We start from the raw sequence: 19,230 nt of genomic DNA on the forward strand, positions 1-19,230 counted from the left end.
CACACCCAGGACGGGACGCCAGTCCGTCACAAGGCACCCCAAGCGGGACTCGAACCCCAGACCTACCAGAGAGCAGGACTGTGGTCCAACCCACTGCGCCACCGCACCCCCCCTGCAGGAAATCAACAGATGTAAAAAAGGTAAAAAAAAATTACTTCCAATGGGAAACGAGCAGGTTTGACATCCAATGAATCTCAAATAACGAAAGCTGAAAGTGGCGAGAAAATGACAAACGCCACACGTTTAGGGACGAGTAAAGACGGGATTTAATATGAATTTGTGGACAGAGTACATTTTTACTTTCAGTCAATTTAACATCACTTGTAACGTTGCTGTAAATAAAAAGACGATAAAACCTACAGTTGTAGTTACATTTTTAAGCCAAAACCTAACTTGTGAATAAAAGACGGGACACGTTCGTGATTAAGACCGTACTGATTTTGACTAAAGACTAAAAGTGACTTTCGAGTAAACGGACAAAAACAAGTCACAAACAACGTTCCGTTCCCGATCGCGGTCGTAGGGGGGAGAGCCAGTAAACACCGGTAAAACATGTTCTGCCCTGGAACTGAAGGTCAGAAATTTTGTCCCGTTTCGTGTCTCGCGTACAGTGTTCAAAAGGTGCGGACGGTGAACCTATAACACTATCGTCTGCCTGCGTCGCCCCGTCGCTGCGGTGAGTCATCGCACGGCGTGACGCTCGCCACAGTCATCCCGCTCGTAGCCGATGGGCTTCAGCTGCTGCACTATGAAACCGGCGACCTCCTGGGACGCTGCAGCGACAATCCTGCGGGACATGAGGTCCAGGGGCCCACCTAAAAAGGGACAAAACGCCTTAACGGGCAGCAGGGGGCGCAACTGCCAAGGCACTGAATTTGTGGTTTACGTTCCAGGAATATAAGTGCTATCTACTCTTAATGAGTTTAGTCATTGCTCAGTTTTTAATTCCAAACTGGGAAAGTGAGGAAAACAGAGTAATTACTAGTTACACTAAGAGCACATGGTAGTTATGCTCCTGGAACGTAAACCGCCACTTTCTCCGCTCAGCGATTAACGTACTGAGCTGTTGCTAGATGTGACATTTGTAAGGCTTCATCAGACTCCTCCCAAAGTGTCTCTTCCATTTAATTGCTCCTAGGTGTGGTGGTGGGAGAGGGGGTGCGGTGGCACAGCGGGTTTGACCGGGTCCTGCTCTCTGATGGGTGTGGGGTTCGAGTCCCGCTTGGGGTGCCTTGCGATGGACTGGCATCCCGTCCTGGGTGCGTACCCTCTCCCTCCAGCCTTACACGTGGTGTTGCTGGGTTGGGCTCCGGTTTGCCGCGACCCTGCTTGGGACAAGCGGTTTCGGCCAATGTGTGGGAGGGGATGAATTTACTTGACACTGTGGGTTACAGCAGTGTACAGCATCGCTACTGGCACAGTTAACATACGGCCTTCAAAACGTGGTACGGCAACCGGCAGGGAAACTCTCGGGACAATTTTCAGAATTATTCACAATTAATTTTCAACCGGTGCTTTTCTGAACTGCGGCCGACTTTACTCCTCACGGAGGGTCCATTTCATCGGTTCCGGTGACTGAATAACTGGGTCAGAGACCGCACGTCCGTGAACATTGTCACCGTGCCTCTTTGCGCAAGCTGGCACTGCTCTACTGCAGGAGAACACCTCCTCCACAGCAGCAGCTTTAGTTACTTACTTTATTTATTTGTTTTTATACTTTTGTTTAGTACAAGTATTTCACTCATCGTCTCCTCTCTTGCATTTTAATATGTTTGCCTGTTTGTCACTCATTAACTTATTTCTCTACTTGTTTGTTTGTGTGTGTGTGTGTGTGTGTGTGTGTGTGTGTGTGTTGTACAGTGTATGCTGCTGTATCTTACGTGAATTTTCATTCATTCATTATCCAGTTTCAGCCCATTAGCTACATCTATATTCTGTGCTACACCATCTGACCACACATGTGTATAATTATCATCACCATAATATTATGGGGTTGTGTTGTTTTCCTTACCACCTTTTCACATTTATCTGACATTTTTCTCTAAAGGAGCTTAACAATGTTAAGATGCTGACAGTTATTTACGCAGCATGGTAATTTTACTGGGGCAATTTAGAGTAAGTACCTTTCTCAGGAGTACTACAGCTGGAAGCGGGATTCGAACCTGTAACCTTTGGGTGCAAAAGCATCAGCTGTAACCACTACACTACACTACCAGGAGAGCCTATACTGTAGCTCTCCCTGACAGATGGCTGGCTCCATTTGCACTGTGATTTCACTCTGTTTTGTCTGTGTTGTATGGACAATAATGGGATGAATGTGCCATGACACTCTCTCTGTGTGTGTGTGTGTGTTTGTTTGTTTGTTTGTTTGTTTGTTATAGTGCTTTTGAACTCTGTTCCCTATGAAACTGAACCTTTAGATTCAATTTTTAGATCCAAACAGTTTTAATGCTTTTTTTTTTTTAAATGTTTTTTAATGTTATCAGCTTTTTAAAGAAAATTTGAGTTTGTACTCACTTAGACCACTGGGTATTGTTTTTCTGCTGCAGTATGAAATACTTTGCTCAAGGTACCGCAGCGGTGACTTCTCCGCGACCTAAGCTGACCCGAAGACCCTAATCTGCGAAACATCGCATCATCCGTACATGGGGACGGTGTTATAACACAAAGGCTTGACCCGACCCACCTGACGTGTCCATGACAACTCCTCCAGCCTCCCGAATAATGATCGCCGCTGCTGCCATGTCCCAGCAGTGCAGGCCGAACTGGTAGTAGGCGTCAGCCGCGCCGGCGGCCACCTGGCACAGCGCAAGCGTGGAGCTGCCTATGATGCGGACCCTGCAGGAAGGGAGAGTCCTCAGGCTGGCTGCATGTGAGAACCCATTTCCCGTCCTCAGCTGAACAATGCAATGTGTTTTACACTTGTTTTACACCATCCTTATAGAACACCCAGCTCTGGCGCCTTTGTTCCCTTCACTTAGCGTACAAATACAGTACAGCAAGCTACACCCGTCAGGCTTTGGGAACGAATGAGACTATATGAACACGCAAATACGGTAACCATGACCACGTGTAGGAAGCCAACATCCTGGAGCTGAGCCCAGCATCACACTGTCCCCCCACCCCGACGTGGCACTTCGATTTTTCTGTGTCCAGGTGAGTCAGGACTGCCTTACCCATGAGCAGGTGCCCTCAGGAGCTTCTCCATGTTCCCCAAAAACAGCGCCAGTGTTTCAGGATCCCTCTTTGCGCCGATTTCTGTTAGAATTAGGGCCTTGGACACATCTGATGAAATACAGAAGTCTTTCTTGAAGGATTTTACTGAGAGAAACCTTGAACAAGTGCATCTGGTTTTATATTCCGTTCACCTATTCTTCTGTTCAAACAACAAATTCACTAAGTTAAATGGAACACTTTTAATTCCTTTCTGAGACACTTCAGAAAAAAAATTGGAAAAAAAAAAACAATCCTTGAATACTCATATAGCCACAATTTATTGAACTGGTGGTAAAGATCCAAAAATGCCCCAAACTGGTCACAGGTGGAGCTTCCAGCATGAAGTAAGACAGGTGACGTGAGATACGGACAGGTGTACAGGGATGGGCTTCAGCTCTTTTCTCCAAAGCAACTTGCACTTTTAAGCTACCAACAATTATTTATCCATTTAGACAGCTGGGTAACTTTACTGGAACAATCTAGGGTAAGTACCTTGCTCAAGGGTACTACAGCTGGAGGTGGGATTTGAACCTGCAACCTTTGCATCTATAGGCAGCAACTCTAACTGCTACACTGAATATTTATCATGCACCAGCATTACCTCTCTATTGACATGGATAAGGTTACTCAGGGTTGTTAAAGTATCTTATTGTGCCAATTATACCCGTGCAATACCTTGCTTTTACTCGTCTACCGTACTTTGTATTCTTTATTAATATCCAAATTAATACAAGACTGAATGCTGATGTTACACCTGCAAGATACAATCAATGACTGTAACGTGCTGGTGGTCATAGGGTCCTGAACCAGCAACTGATGTTCTGCTGCAGAGTTACACTTATTAAAGTGCAGATGAGATTATCATTATTATTATTATTATTATTATTATTATTATCTACACTAACCTTTCTCCTTGGACACCTGAAGTCTGAGACCATTGCAAAAGGCACCGTGACCCTTCCTAGCCGTGTACAAGGTCTCCTCGAAGCAATGGTAAATGACACCAAACTCAAGCTGTAAGTGAGAGAAATGAAATGCATGAGAAGGACACGCTGCTGCTGCAACCGTTAATGCCGACATGAAACGCCCAAGAGTGTCGAGGAGCGAGGAGATGGGAGACGACGGTGCCCAGAAGCTCTGAATAATAAAACAAGGGGCACATCACGTGTAATTGACATTGTCAGGGAAATAAAGACACGAAACCAGATTATATGCACGTGCAAGACATACGTCATACAACGAACGGTCCAGTTACGCACTCTCAAAGATACAAATATTTCACTCTGTATTTTATTCAGACGCAATACACACAATTACAAGTTACTCAATGAAATGAGATGTTGAAAAAAATTCTATAATTCAAAAAACGTTATTTACCTCTTTCTTGACAGCAAAACCTATGCTTACAGCCACCATAGGGAAACTGCAAGACAAAACAAGTTCACTTCAGCCTTTTAACATCTTATAAGCCACTTTGTTCAATTTTAAAGCAATCAGCGCTCCACAGTAACCAATGTTTACCATCTTCATCGTCAACTATCTACCGGTCAAGATTTACTATGTTTTATTAACCGCATCCTTATCACACAGAGAGCACGTCCACAGTACCTGTGAACAAAATTACACGTTCCGTCGATGGGGTCTATGATCCAGGTGGGGCTGTCGGTGAGGACGCACGGCTCTCCCGCGGCACACGACTCCTCGCCAATGAACCTACGGGAAGAACGTGTTGGAGGATGACATGGAACGACACGTGGGATGAGGGGTGGATGCAGTGGAGCACGGCCTTCAGATGAGCTTTCAGAAAATGTCATCTGTCCCCATGTTCTCCACACTCCTGAGACAGACGCCCCTGTGTCTGGAGTACCGCGGTTTCGCACCAGGTGTTGCTCTCAGTGACCGAATGCAAGGAGCCCAGAGCACCTGTGCGAGGGAAAGCTCTCCCTGAGCGTGGAGATGATGAGCTCCTCCACCAGGCGATCGGCCTCCGTCACCAGGTCCGTCGGAGTGCTTTTGGTGCTCACGTGCTTCTCCTGCTTCACGGCCTCCAGAACGACCTGTACACGTGAAACGGGAAGGAAAAACACCACAGAAAGGAGAAGCCGTGTTGCTACGAAATTAGAATGAGCGACAACCAGCCACTTCTGGTTCACTGCTCCCTTGAAGCACCCGGTGAAAGCAGACGAAAACAAAGTAATTGCTGAAAATTACGTCTTATAACCCTGATCTGCCAAGACAGTTGAAACAAATAATATCGTAAAGCAGGTGTTTTCGCATCCAGATGTTCGTTGGCAGTGAAGGACACCCAAAGAGTGCGGGACCAGATTAATTCAACTCACTTCCACAGTGTTTACAGCTCGTGTCTGGTGTTGCCCAGTGTCAGCGATCAATATCAAGATGAAGTATCTTGTGCATGTTTATTTACATTTATTTATTTATCTAGCAGACACTTTTCTCCAAAGCAACTTCCAGTGAGCTCTATGTAGTGTTATCAGCCCACACACCTTATTCACCAGGGTAACTTACACTGCTGGATACGCTACTTACACTGGGTCACTCATCCATACATCAGTGGAACACACACACTCTCTCTCTGTCACTCATACACTAAAGGGGAACCTGAGCAGTATGTCTTTGGACTGTGGGAGGAAACCAGAGCACCTGGAGGAAACCAATTTATTCAACTGCAAACACAGGAAGAACATGCAAACTGAAAACAGGATAAATTTATAGGATAAATCAATCATCATCAAACTTGTAGAGAGAATGTATTTTTATTTTCAGTCATTTTAGTTTTCACTTGAATGTAGTTTAATGAAAAATTCTCAAGTATTATAGCATATATTTCATTAAACCACTTCCTTAATTTTCAGGCAACTGGGACTGTAAGTCTGTTTGTAATTTGATTTCTTTGTAAGGCCAACTACTATCAACAGAACCTTAACAATAGGGGGTAGATTGTGTAAAAAATCAGAGAAAGAAAAACTAAATAAGAAGTACCCTGTAACACTTTAGTTCAAAAAAAAAAAAAAAAACATCAAGAGTAGAGTCAAGGTGTTACCATAAATCCTCTCCCAGGAGAAGGGTGTCAGACTGGATACACCCCCTGCTTGAGGACACTGCATTTTTTATTTTTTTTTACTTCAAAACTACATTAAAGTTAGAGTTATTGTAACCCGTTCAGTAACTTGCTACCGGCTACTTTGAAAAGTATCATCTACCACAATATGCATAACAGCGGAATAAAACAGACATGATTTACATTTATTGGTTATTTATTGGTTTATCAAACGCTTTCCTGTAAAAGTCTTGGATACAGCGGCGGTGAAAGAAATACTTTGTAAGACCTTTTAACATTTTTAACACGTTTTAACTTGGAGCTGCTATGAAGCTAATTAAAAATGACTGAAAATAAGATTGTTCTCTCCCGCATATTCTCTTTGCTCTCTTTTGACTTTGGGCGAGCACGAGCAGCGCAGACCCGGTTCCGTTAACCTGAAACGGACCGTAGCCGTACGGAGCGCAGCAGGTGCGGCCCCGGTCGGGACCCCCCAGTGACACGTGCGCGTGCATCGGTGCCCACGGCCGCGTGGTTCTCATCATTTTTGCTTTTTTATTTTCGTTACATGTCATGAATGTCAGCTTGGACCGTTATTCACTCACTTCCAGGCTGTGACTGACAGAGCCGTGCGACCCAGTTGCCCGAACTTTCTTAGACCGTAAAACCGGCGGCTGCGCTGAACTGTACCGCGGCACTGCCGGGGCACATCACCTGGCCGCGTGGAATAACGGAACAGGTGACAGGGCTCCCTACGCGGCCCAGGGACCGCAGGCCACTCAGACCACACACAGTCAGTGCAGTATTTACACTGCATTTACTACCGCACGCGCCTGAAAGCGAGCGGGCAGCGACCGCGAGCGCAACCGCAGTACGAACGGACTTTTTTTTACATTACAGCGATTCGGAACGAAGAGGGGGTCAGAGATGCAGCGACACGACGCGCGCCACTCCCGGGCGACCGAGGGCGATTCACGCGCACATGTCCGCCGCCGCATTTCCGCTCCGCGCGATCCTCAGCCGACGCGCGCTCGTCAGCCGCTGGGCGCGAGAGGGGCCCGACGCCGTACACACGTCCACCGCGTGTCCGCAATGAGCGCGCGCACCGTACCTGTCCCGCGGCGCGCGCCACTCGCACGGCCGCGTCCATGCACTCCTCCACCGAGCCCATGCTGCACGGCGCGCGCTCTCGCCGCCCGGCACATCGCGCGGAAGCGCTGCGCGTGCCCGGCGCCCTCCACCTTCCGCTGGGCCAGCGCGTGCCCGGGCCTCCTGTTCGTGCCGCCCGGTTAACACTGGAGCGCGCGGCCCGCACACATATCCGCGTGACCTTCAGCGCAACCTTGATGATGTTCACTGCGCGCAGTGAGAACCATTTAGAAACTTTTGTCTTCGATTATAGAAAAAATAGACATGGAAATGCATGTGTACTAAAACTGTATATATTTTATATATCGTTTTATTATACTTTAGTTATTTATTTTAAATATATTTACATTTTTATCGTTCAACATGAAGAACCTGCATCTGAAGGATCAATAAATGTACGCCCTGAAGGGGGCGCCAAAATCAAAAGCGGTTCTTTTCTGAACTGGCAGCGCATCGGGCTCGTGGGCGCCCAGCCAGTACAGACTGTCATTGGCTGACACATTTCGACCAATCAAACAGTTGTTTGTAGAAAGACGTGCATTATGATTGGTTCCCGGATTTAAATAATTTTCAAGCGTCTGTTCTCATTTAGAAAACGGATGCCGAGACAAAAATATAAATGCACTTCACATCTTAACATGTTATAACGTCAATAACAACAGGAATGTCAGATGTGTTTCCCTTTGCTTATGGATTTTTGTTATGTTCTATTATTTTAAATGTTATTTTGTGATGTAATTGCTTTTCACGATGTAAATAATTTAGGTATGTGTATTTTACATTATGTACAGTTGTTGAATGGTACATATTACTGTGGAAAAAATATCATTGATTGTAGTTATTGAATAAACTGTAAATGCATACAACTAATCAAACTGAATGAAAATAAAGGACATCTATATAAAGTCAATTATTGGGTTATAGTCACAGAGGGATTGACGTAAAACACAGTAGTATATTTCCACATATGGGTAATGAACCAATCAACCAAGTTTTAATTTGCATTCCACTCCTGTAATTGTCACAAACAATTGTCTTGCTGATTTTCAAGAGAGACCTTTGAAATGAAAGTACATTTTAAGTACTTCAAATCACTGTTGCTGAAATGAGAGAATAAATACATTGATCCCAGATGCTGGCAGGTGATCGCAGAGCCTGGTCTCAAGCAGGGATTTGAACATCTGCACAGCTCAGTGGCCCTTTTTTGATCTTAGCCTCGGCTGCGCGTTCCGACGTGGGTTCGAATCCGACTCCGTCTGTATGGAATTTGCATGCGCTCCCTGTGTTTGCGTGGGTGTGTCGTCCCCCCCCCCAAGTGACACGTGTTTCAGCAGAGTTTAGGTCTAAACGGTGGGAAATCTGGGCTTTTCTCTCGTCACCGAATTGACCCACAGCCTCACATGGATGATTCAATGTTTAAAACGGTGTAACGAGTCGCCTTTGTGAAGTAGAATAACAATGTTACAAATACCTCCGTTTTTAATAAATAAATAAATAAATAAATAAATAAATAAGTAAACAACGCGTCAGAACACAGTGTGAAATGAACCACCGTCCCAGATAATCTGAAAGCGGATTAGGAGAAACATTTCGGCAGATTTCGGTGTTACTGTAATTTTCCGCATAACGTGGGTAAAAACGGTGTACATGTGACGATCTGCAGGCAAAGAAGTAAATGTGTCTACAGATCGCTTTTAATGACAGTGATTTTTTTCTAAATCAGTAAAGCATATTTTTACCAAGTTAAAACATATTGGCCGTTTAATCTTAAAATATGTCACATCTGTGTTAATATATATTCGCTTTGTAAGACAAAGTGGCGGGTTCGGAATGGTAGTTAAACAGTTTTTAGGCGAGAAATAAAAACGTAAAGTATTGCTTAAAAACATAAACGGGAAATGAACATGAGTGCATAGTAAGAGTACAACAAAAGTTCTATTATTATTATTATTATTATCGCCGCTGTTGTTCTTCATCAATCTCATCTAAACTTTTTTTCTCAATGTCACTTACAGTGTTTATAATAATAATAATAAATTCCACTTTTTACTGAATTTCCAGCTGCTGTAGCCTGTAGGTACGCTGCACAAACACAACTTTAACTTATTGCCTCACTTTGGAGAAAAGCGTTCGGTAAACGAATAAATGTAATTTATCATTAATTTTATATGAACATAAGTCACGCATTTTTTTTGTACTGAAATGAAAACTAACGCGAGGGACATCCGCGCCACCGCGCCACTGCACCACCGCACTGGTTGTTCCAGCAGCTCGTCTCGTTTCGCCGAAATGTGCCCGCGGTGTCCCGTGACCTCAATCCAATCTCAGCCGCGCTGTCGGGAGCGCGACCAGGAGACGCCTCCACGCGCAGGGATTTGATTCCTCACCCGCGTCCTCGTGCGGCGCGCGCGCGCCCAGGGCTCGAGATGCCCCGAGTTGCGGGACGAGGCTGCGAAGAGCGAGGAGATCCGCACTAGTAGGGCAACGGAGGGCAACGCAGGGCAGCGATGGAAAAGAACCCGTAATAATTTACCGCGATGTCGCCTAGGTGAAGACACATGGCCGGGCTGCGCCGTGCGCGAGGGACCTTTGCCCTTTGGGCTCTTCTCACCTTGGCCTCCGTGTTCTTCTTCTGCGAGTATTTCATATATTACTGCGTGATGCTCCAGTGCTCCTGGCCTCAGATCGGGAGGCTGGATGGGACCCTGGAAGCCCCGACCCTGCGCGCCTTCTTCCTGGCGGACACGCACTTGCTGGGAGCGCTCAGAGGACACTGGTTCGACAGGCTGAGAAGGTGAGCAGTAAGACACCACCGCGGGCGGTAAAAAGTGCAGTGAACGTGGTTACATATTACTGCGGTGACTGAGCCAGAGTGGCTGTGCAGACACACACAGTCTAGGTGATATTTTACATTTAAGTGACCCTTTCCTCCCAAGTGACTTACAGTATATGGTATTTACATTTATTTACACGGTTGTACAGATGAGTAACTTTTACTGCAGCAGTTTTGGGTAAGTACCGTGTTCAAGGGTACTACAGAAGGAAACGGGATTAAAACCAGTAACCTTTAGGTGCAAAGACAGCAGCTGTAACCACCACACTACCAGCAGAGCAAGTCTCCCTAACAGGTATAGGGCTGGCTGGATTTGCACTGTTTTGTCTGTGTCCTCTGGAAAATCATGGGATGAATGTGACGCGGTGTGTGTGTGTGTGTGTGTGTGTGTGTGTGTGTGTGTGTGTGTGTGTGTGTGTGTGTGTGTGTGTGTGTGTGTGTGTGTGTGTGTGTGTGTGTGTGTGTGTGTGTGTGGCTTTTGAACTCTGTTACCGCTATGCAGGGTGCGCTCACATTTCACAGCTGCTGCCTTTATAGCCATCTGTGTCCAAAAATCATGGTACTCAATGCAGATTTATCAATAAATAGGATTTTTTTTTTTTTAAAGCTTCTGTCTGAAATGACCAAATATTGCCAAAATTTCCAATGTGTTATTTCTTATTAATAACTAAAAAAAAAACTGTGAAAACTAAAGTTTTCGTTGATTTAATTAACTGATATTTTTTCCAGCCTATGGTTTATTTTGTCACAAAATGTGCATTGACTTACAGAAAATTTTTCCGGTTAGTCTTGATTTTGTGAAACTAGTGTAAGTCCATAAATGATGATCAGCAGAATGTATGAAATGGAGCCAATTATGGAAAAAGACCAATAACTTGTGATTTGAACCCCAAGTGACTTCTCATAAACCAGGATAAAATACAGAACATAACATTTAAAAATAGAGAATAAACTTTTACTAATACGATAAAAAAATCAGTGTTAAAAATATTTAATGTGTTTAAAGAATAAATGGGTTGGTTCCTGGTCCTAATTAATTCACAAATCTGTAGAAATTCAGGGAAACACATTTAAAGGTATCACTCAATAATATATAAGAATAAAATGTAGACATGCAGTTCACGTTACCCAAAATGCAGCAGTAGACAGTGTGCAGTGAAGGCAGAATAAATTAATAGTGGGTATATAATAATTACAGTATGAAAATGTTCTGTTTCAATTTACTGCAAGACCATGAATTTTTGGGGAGAGACAGACAGACAGGCTAACCTGAATCAACCAGAATTTAATCAGATAAAAACACATCATATCCCTAAAAAATCATGCTTGATGTGATGATTTACCCAATAATCCTCGATGTCGAAAGTGGACCATGGGAAATGCCAGAAGCGTTCTCAACAAGATATGATTAAATAAGAATGTATTTAAGCAACAAATCTGTGAAAAGATACACAAGGAAAATATGACAGGAGTGTATGCGACGAATTACACTCATGAGTCGGTGTATGAGGTGCACCTTGTTGGCTTTGGCCAGGAACCCCTTTTGCCTCCTGAACCGCATGAATTCGTCTTTGTTGACACCATCATGCGTCTGTGTCCACAGCTCTTCAGCTCCCTTTTCACTCTGAGTTGTAGGTCATTTTGGAGAGAAGCGTCTGACAAATGAATACATATAAACTGGTGTAAAGTGACCTGGGCAGGCGACACACACACGCACGCACGCACACACAGTCAGTGTCTGTAGTTTCGCAGGGAATGGCAGATGGAGAGGGCCTTCCAGACAGCCCTGTGGCTTCTGAAGCCGCACATTGTCTTCATTCTGGGGGACATTTTTGACGAGGGCACGTGGAGCTCCGAAAAGGTACGTGTCCGTCCCGGCGATCGTCACGGTAATACCGCCGTACCGTACTTTTCCCTGTTCGTCGGTGCCTCGTCATTCCCTTTACCCACAATCCTTCCTCTTACAGGACTGGGAGGATGACGTGCGGCGCTTCAGTAAAATGTTCAGACGCACAACTGACACGGAGCTGATTGTTCTTCCCGGAAACCATGACGTCGGCTTCCAGAACGAGTACGGTCACGGCTGACGGCTTATGCATGATGTGCTAAGAAGCGATGGCACATATTTCCAGTTATGGCGTCAGGGTTCAGCATCGTTGTCCCTTGAGATCCACAATTTGACAGTATGATGTTGATGTTTCTTACAGTAAACTCTACTCACTGAGTTCACATTCTGAAACACACACACTGTCGCTCTCAGTGGACCCCGTTTTACTGGAGTCTCTACCAAGGGTTTTGGTGTCTCTGTCCTGCCCATGACCGTGACGTGACCGGTGCGGTCCACATGTGTTTAGTATATGAACAAAAGAGACAGCGGAAAACAGTGAAGAGAGACAAATGTCCTCCTGATCTCCTGCTGCAGGGCGGACTGGGCCAAGCTGTGGCGCTTCGAAAAGGTCTTCAACGTCACCTCTGCTACCGTCGTGACCAAAGGGGGAGTGAAGTGAGTGGCTCTGCAGGCTCGCAGTGTGTAAGGATGTGCTTTGCGATGTGCGTTAAGGCACGGTGATGAAAACCTTGCTAAAAGGTGGGGATAAGTCCAGCATGAGTGCGTGCGAGAGAGAGAGAGACCGACCATACCGAGCAGAAGGTAAATCGACACATTCACAACCAGGCAGCCTGACTCCTCCAGGAGGGTCTCGCTGTTTAAGTGACTAAAGTGTCAAGTGGAAAGACTTTCACCTGGGCGCTTCTAGGGCCTTTGTGTGTACCGTAATAAAACCGCGTTGTTTTATGGTAAAGGAGAAAGTCCAAGGGCAGTGAACACTCTGTTGGGGGGGGGGGGGGGGGGGGGTGTCACTGGATCATCGGGATTAGAAATCTGTAAAATATGAAAGAATTTCTTAATCCATAATGATTTTGGTGCATACTAAAAAACTAAAGTGAAAGTAAAACCAGAAAGAAGCTATAAAATGCAGCACTTGACCTAAACTGGAAAGTTGACATAAATTAAAAATCTCAAGAAACTACATCCAAAATTGTTCACAATGTCCCTGCGTTCAAACTTATTTTAATTTCCACAGTCCATACAGAATGCCTCTCTCCTGTGTGGCTCTTAAACAATCCGAGGGCTCAACTCCAAAGTGTTTTTTAAACCTCTAAATCACTATCAGTAAAGGCTTAATAATATCAATGTCAATTTATTGGCAGGTTCATTCTGTAGACAATCCATTGTGATACTTAACTTCAAGCTACATTACGCCTAAATTAAAACACTGAAAAATATGTTCCATCTACAAACTTGCTTCATTTCATTGGAAGACTTATCTTGTTATTGAGCACAAACATTTACATCTATTTATTTAATAGACACTTTTCTCTAAAGCAACTTCCAATTAATTCTATGTAGTGTTATGAGCCCATACACTTCATTCACCGCGGTGACTTACACTGCTAGATACACTACTTACACTGGGTTACTCATCCATACATCAGTGGAACACACACACACTCTCTCTGTCACTCACACACTATGGGTGAGCCTGAACAGCATGCCTTTGGAGTGTGGGAGGAAACCAGAGCACCCAGCAGAAACCCACGTAGACACGGAGAGAACATGCAAACTCCACACAGACTGAGCGGGGATCGAACCCATGTCCTCTCGCTCCACCTAGGCTCTGTGAGACAGCACCGCTACTTGCTGTGCCACTGTGCCACCCATCCTCACCCACTCAGGAACACCAGAGCTGAGCAATAAACACTGTGGAAGTGAATTGCACTAGGGTGGTTCTAGAGTGCTGCCCTGTGTGAGTGCATTTTACTGACACCTATTGGTTAGGAGGGTAAAAAACAGGCTGAAACGCTGCTGTCCTGAATAACAAGCCTTCACTTACATTACTGTAGATCGAGGTGATGTCTTTGCAGGCCTCGTTTTCGAGGAAGGAAAGTTCTGGAGGGTGCGAATGCTTCCCTCTGCAGCTGAGTCCGTTTGCAGGAGGTGGTTAAGGCACTCTCCCGCCCCACAGCTTCCTGCTCCTGAACAGCATGGCAGTGCTCGGGGGAAGCTGCTCCGTGTGCCGCTCCGTCGAGGACGAGCTCTTCTTGCTGTCGCGTGACCTCAACTGCTCCCTGCAGGTAGGCGCCTCGCAGGACCGTGCTCGGGGCTCAGGGCCACCGGTGACAGAGACTGGTGAAGAAATGCGGTTAAGGCTCCACTTTATGGCGAAAGGCTTTCTGGAAGGCTGCGTTCGGGAACCGCCGGAGAGTTTCGGGCGGTGAATGAAGTGCAGTCCTCACATTTATAGCAACGTTCTACGATCAAACAAGCTGCAAATGTATTTAAGGAATATAGAGCAAAATCTGACCCCCCGCCCACCCCCGGAACATTTCCTATACCTTTTCTTCCCTGTATTATTTAGAGCATCGCTGTGTCAAAAAAATCACCTGGAAAATATTCCATAGGACAATATGGACTTAATAAACCACACTGGCTACTCAGTATTGTACAGATATGCATTTTCCGCATCATTCTAATTTCCTAACGATCGTTTACAGGAAATCTCATCAATTTGCTAAAAAAGCAACTTCCAGTAGGTTTGAATTGTTGGAGTGTTACTGGAGTGTTTTACTGTAGAGAAGAAGGTCACGGCAACCTGAGACAAAATTCCTGGCCGCAGGACTGGTCCAGATGACCGTAGGATGGTGTCACAGGAGAGATGCTCTGACAAGGGACACTGGGTACAGAGGGTACAGTAAACGGAAATGGAAGCTGTTTTACCCCGTTTATGAACTTGCTCAAGTTGCCTTTCAAGCTCATCGCTCCTCTTCAGGCCACACAGTCCAAGAAGGTGGGAAAGCTGTGCCGCGATGCCCGGAAGTTTCCCTCGTCTCCTCCCATCATCCTGCAGGTAGAGCCACAGCTGACTCACACACTTGCCATTAACCTTTGTGGAAAATACCAGAAAAGAATTAGCAGCAATGTGATTTAAACACATTGTAAAAAAAACTTCAGATCTTTCTGGAATTATTTCCAGAACTTGTGTTATGTGTGTGTCGTGTAGATGAGCCCTAAAGCGGAATAACAGATGTCATGTTGAGCTCATCTGAGCGCCGTCATTTTCCGGAGTCCCTAGTAACCCTTCTGCCCCCAGCATTACCCTCTTTACCGCGCCAGCAACGCCATCTGCTCCGGCCTGGATGTGGCCCCTGAGGAGGTCCGTCACCAGCGCTTCGAGGAGCAGTACGATACGCTGTCGCAGGAGGCCTCCGAGAAGGTGAGCACCTCATCGGGTCCTACCTGGGTCCACAGTAGGAAACTTAGATCACTGCAGCCCTGAGCACAGTGGTGCCCCCTACTGACCAGTAGAGGCCACACATCTGCTGGACTCCTGGTCCAAACTGACCGCTGGGAAACTTCTCTGTGGTTGGTGCCCAGCAAACCACTGCAAACTTTCCCTACTCCGTGTGCAGAATCACACGCAGAGAGAGTTCCGGAAAGGCGGCATGTGGACACAGAACATGTAGGAAGACACATTTATGTGACACTTTTTTCTAAAGCAACTGAGTTATTTACCCATTTATGCAGCTGGTTAATTTTACCGGAGCAACTTAGGGTAAGTACCTTGCTCAAAGGTATTACAGGGGCAAATGGGATTCGATCCTACAACCTGTGGGTCGAAAGGCAGCAGCACTAACTGCTACACTACCCGCGGTCTCCCAGACATTTACACTTCATACGCTTGGAAGTGTCGGTCACTGTCCCGGGAATCCAGTCAGGAACCTGGGTCCAGGTATTGAGCGCCGCCCACGAGGACCGGCTGCAGCCCGACAACCATCTACACCGTGCTTCTCCTGCGCAGCTTCTCTGGTGGTTTCGGCCGCGCCTCGTCCTCAGCGGCCACATTCACCGGTCCTGCGCGGTTCTCCACGAGAACAAGTACCCCGAGGTGAGCGTATCGTCCTTCAACTGGCGCAACGGCAACAGACCCAGCTTCCTCCTGGTAATCGCCGCTCCGCACCATTTGCACACGTTTCCAAACGGCGCGGTCACTCTGGGTCTCCTCATGCGTTCCATTCGCGGTCACCGTATTCCTCTCAAACAGACTTTCAGAAATGTCTCATTTTTGAGTTCCTTAAACCCTGCATGGTCGAGGACTGAAGGATTTAGTTGGTTTGGTTTTTTTTATGTACCTGGGCGTTCGTAACAGACACTGGTCCTAAGAGTCACCACCGCATGTATTTAAAAACACTGTGGAAGACCATGAGGATCAGATCTTCAGAACCCTGTACTGTGACTCAGTGGTTTGCCGTACCATCCATCCATCCATCTTCTGTCCCGCTTGTCCTAAAAGGGTCGCGGTGGCAGCAGGGAGAGCAGAGGCCCAGCCGCCCCTGTCCCCCGCAACTTCCTCCAGCTCAACCTGGGGGATCTCCAACCGTTCCCAGGTCAACTATGAGATATAATCCCTCCAGCAAGTCCTGGGCCGACCTCGGGGCCTCGTCCCAGTTGGCCGTTCCTGGTATACCTCCAGAGGGAGGCGTCCAGGGGGCATCCTTATCAGATGCCCGAACCACCTCAACTGGCTCCTCTCAATGTGAAGGAGTAGCGGCTCTACTCTGAGCTCCTCCCGGATGTCCGAACTCCTCACCCTGTCACGGAGAGCGAGTCCCAACACCCTGCGGAGAAAACTAATTTCGGTCGCTTGTATCCGCTATCTTTTTCTTCGGTCATTACCCAAAGTTCATGACCATAGGTGAGGGTAGAGACGTAGATTGACCGGTAAATGGATAGCTTCACCTTATGGCTCAGCTTCCCCTTCACCACTACAGTCCGGTACAGCGACCGCATGACTGCTGCCGCTGCTCCCAGTCTGTGGCTGATCTCAAGCCCCCTTCTTCCCTCACTCGTGAGCAAGACCCCAAGATACTTCAACTCCTCCACCTGGGGCAAAAACTCTCCCCTTTCCAGGATTCGTTCTTACCTGGGTTCGTTCTTACCTGATTTGCCGTGCCGTTCACCTTATTTGACCCTAGCTCAGGCCGACGAACCTGGACTCTCCGGATTGTCGGTCGGCCCGTCACGCACCATGCAGCACAACCATACTCTCTTCTTTCCAGGGTTCATTCTCACCTGACCGCCTCGCTCTGTCCACTTGCTTCCTCCCGGAGGAGACCACCGTCGTAGTGCTCTACTGTGGCAGCGGGGCGGCCGTGGCCCTGCTGGCCCTGCTCCGGTCCTACCTGCTCAAGGGAACCTCGCTCGTTCACCGACCACCCGTGTAGAAAACCCAGACCCCGGCCCTTTAAAACCACGCGACACACACACAACGTAGGACAAAATGTGCGTGTTAATAAGGTAGCCTTTCACACACTGTTAACTAAATTGTAAATACAGCGGTTCTTTGTGTTAAGAACACTGTTATGAAATTTAGAAGATTCTCCAATTCACATATATTTCATAGCATTTTCTTTAACGTTCTTTATACTGTGTGCTGTGGAGTAAAAATGGTATCAATTTCCAGGCGCCACCACTAGTTGGCAGCAAAATGCACGCGGAGTAGAAACGAGACAGATGTGCGCAGCCGCCGTCCTTTACCGTGTTCACCGCTCACGTCTGCTGTTCCCGATTTTCAGTGGCTCGGAACAAGATGAGAAACGAGGCACATTTATGAGACGAACTGGTCAGCGGTCTTCATTAAATCGGGGTTTGTGGAGAACGTATTTTAATTTCCAGCCGTTTTAAACTACAGATGCTCTTCGACTAATGACGGGGTTATGTTCCAATAAACCATTCATAAGTGGAAAAAGAATACAGTACTGCAACTACCGAACATCACAGCCTGCCCTACCTTATCCGTGCTCAGAACACTTAACATAGCCTACAGCTGGACAAATTTAAGAAGGAGGGGCGTTCAGTAGACATGATGGGATGCAAAAACACAAAATAAAAAACTTTCAACACAGGATCGGTTGTTTGCACTCACTGGGGCAATCGCTATGGAGACTGTGAGAGTGGGGGAGCGGATGATGCGGCTCGCTGCCATCGCCCAGCATCGGGTGAGAGTATCGTACCGCATATTGCAAGCACGGGAACACATCGAAATTCAAAATTTGAAGCACGGGTTCTACCGAACGTGCATCGCTATCGTACCATTGTAACTTCGAAAAATCGAAAATTGACCCGTCATAAGTAGAGAAGCATCTGTAGTTTTGCGATGTAGTTAGTACGCTGAAATTAAAAGACTTACCGATTTTTTTTTTTTTTTTTTTTTGTGTTTTATGGCTATATCTAAAATTTTTACATAACTTTATGTATACATAGATCGATGGACACCAGTCTTTATTGAGTGGGTAAATGAAGCTGAAAGACACCGGAAGCTGACAAACACTGGTCATGTCTGTGTGGGAATAGTGGGGCTGAATGGGGGGGATGTTTAGATTTTTTTTCCCCCCCCCATCGATTTTAAACTAGCTTTAATTTAATGTAGGTTGAAATGAATAAAAAATAAACATTGCACTGAGATGTACAGGCACCCTGTGTACCACGCAATATGCTTTTCGGAAAACAGCAGACCACCACGATCCAGCACTGGACAACCAGTTAATTACGGATGATTTGTTATTGCTTTATCTGAGGTTTCTCTATTAAAAAATGGAGGGACGTCGGTGACTTAGTGGTAAATGCAACTATGGAATTACAAACAAATCGGGTTACGAACACAACCAGCACCGGAAGTCTGTTCGTATGGCGAGGACCCAGGATACCCCCATGAAGACCAAATGGGAATCTGCAGAAGATGTTTTGCTCTAATTTAAGGCAGTGCAGCGAATGGGTGGTTTTATAGCGGTTCAGGCTCTTCGTCACACTGTATCACTGTTCTACGACGTTAACCGAATATTTTAAGATGTTCTCCCACATTCAACGTTTTAAACTTGCACAAAATCTTCTAACGCACTTCTCCGTTGACACAAAAAT

The 19,230-nt window shown here is 46.2% G+C and overlaps 2 protein-coding genes across 3 annotated transcripts; one reads left to right on the top strand and one right to left on the bottom strand.

The window, feature by feature from the left end:
* Positions 1-253: 253 nt before the first annotated feature.
* Positions 254-7,819, bottom strand: impa2 (inositol monophosphatase 2). Of its 2 annotated transcripts, none has more exons than XM_018740992.2 (8): positions 7,771-7,819; positions 5,140-5,273; positions 4,825-4,929; positions 4,594-4,639; positions 4,122-4,230; positions 3,177-3,285; positions 2,687-2,838; positions 254-815 (listed from the first exon to the last, which is right to left on the bottom strand). In XM_018740992.2, exons 1-8 carry the CDS (start codon positions 7,786-7,788, stop codon positions 682-684), a joined length of 807 nt encoding a protein of 268 aa, XP_018596508.1. In that variant the 5' UTR covers positions 7,789-7,819; the 3' UTR covers positions 254-681. The 2 variants fall into 2 exon arrangements, with proteins under 2 accessions (XP_018596508.1, XP_029101989.1); XM_029246156.1 differs by lacking the exon at positions 7,771-7,819 and adding an exon at positions 7,386-7,725.
* A 2,162-nt stretch (positions 7,820-9,981) lies between these two features.
* Positions 9,982-17,667, top strand: mppe1 (metallophosphoesterase 1). The gene is made up of 9 exons (XM_029246464.1): positions 9,982-10,217; positions 12,009-12,117; positions 12,224-12,327; positions 12,679-12,759; positions 14,282-14,390; positions 15,086-15,163; positions 15,407-15,529; positions 16,115-16,255; positions 17,373-17,667. The coding sequence occupies exons 1-9, from the start codon at positions 9,982-9,984 to the stop codon at positions 17,535-17,537; spliced, it is 1,146 nt and encodes a 381-aa protein (XP_029102297.1). The 3' UTR covers positions 17,538-17,667.
* The last annotated feature ends 1,563 nt before the right edge of the window (positions 17,668-19,230 follow it).

The sequence above is a fragment of the Scleropages formosus genome, chromosome 19 (assembly GCF_900964775.1).
Source record: "Scleropages formosus chromosome 19, fSclFor1.1, whole genome shotgun sequence".
NCBI classification, from domain to species: Eukaryota; Metazoa; Chordata; class Actinopteri; order Osteoglossiformes; family Osteoglossidae; genus Scleropages; species Scleropages formosus.

Coding starts and splice junctions, on each gene's coding strand:
- impa2 (XM_029246156.1), bottom strand. CDS start 7,445: ATGGGCTCGGTGGAGGAGTGCATGGACGCGGCCGTGCGAGTGGCGCGC. Junction 4,930..5,139: donor GAGAGCTTTCCCTCGCACAG/GTGCTCTGGGCT, acceptor TTCTTCCCGTAG/GTTCATTGGCGAGGAGTCGT. Junction 4,231..4,593: donor GTTTTGCTGTCAAGAAAGAG/GTAAATAACGTT, acceptor TCTCACTTACAG/CTTGAGTTTGGTGTCATTTA.
- mppe1 (XM_029246464.1), top strand. CDS start 9,982: ATGGCCGGGCTGCGCCGTGCGCGAGGGACCTTTGCCCTTTGGGCTCTT. Junction 12,118..12,223: donor GCACGTGGAGCTCCGAAAAG/GTACGTGTCCGT, acceptor TTCCTCTTACAG/GACTGGGAGGATGACGTGCG. Junction 16,256..17,372: donor ACAGACCCAGCTTCCTCCTG/GTAATCGCCGCT, acceptor TCTTCTTTCCAG/GGTTCATTCTCACCTGACCG.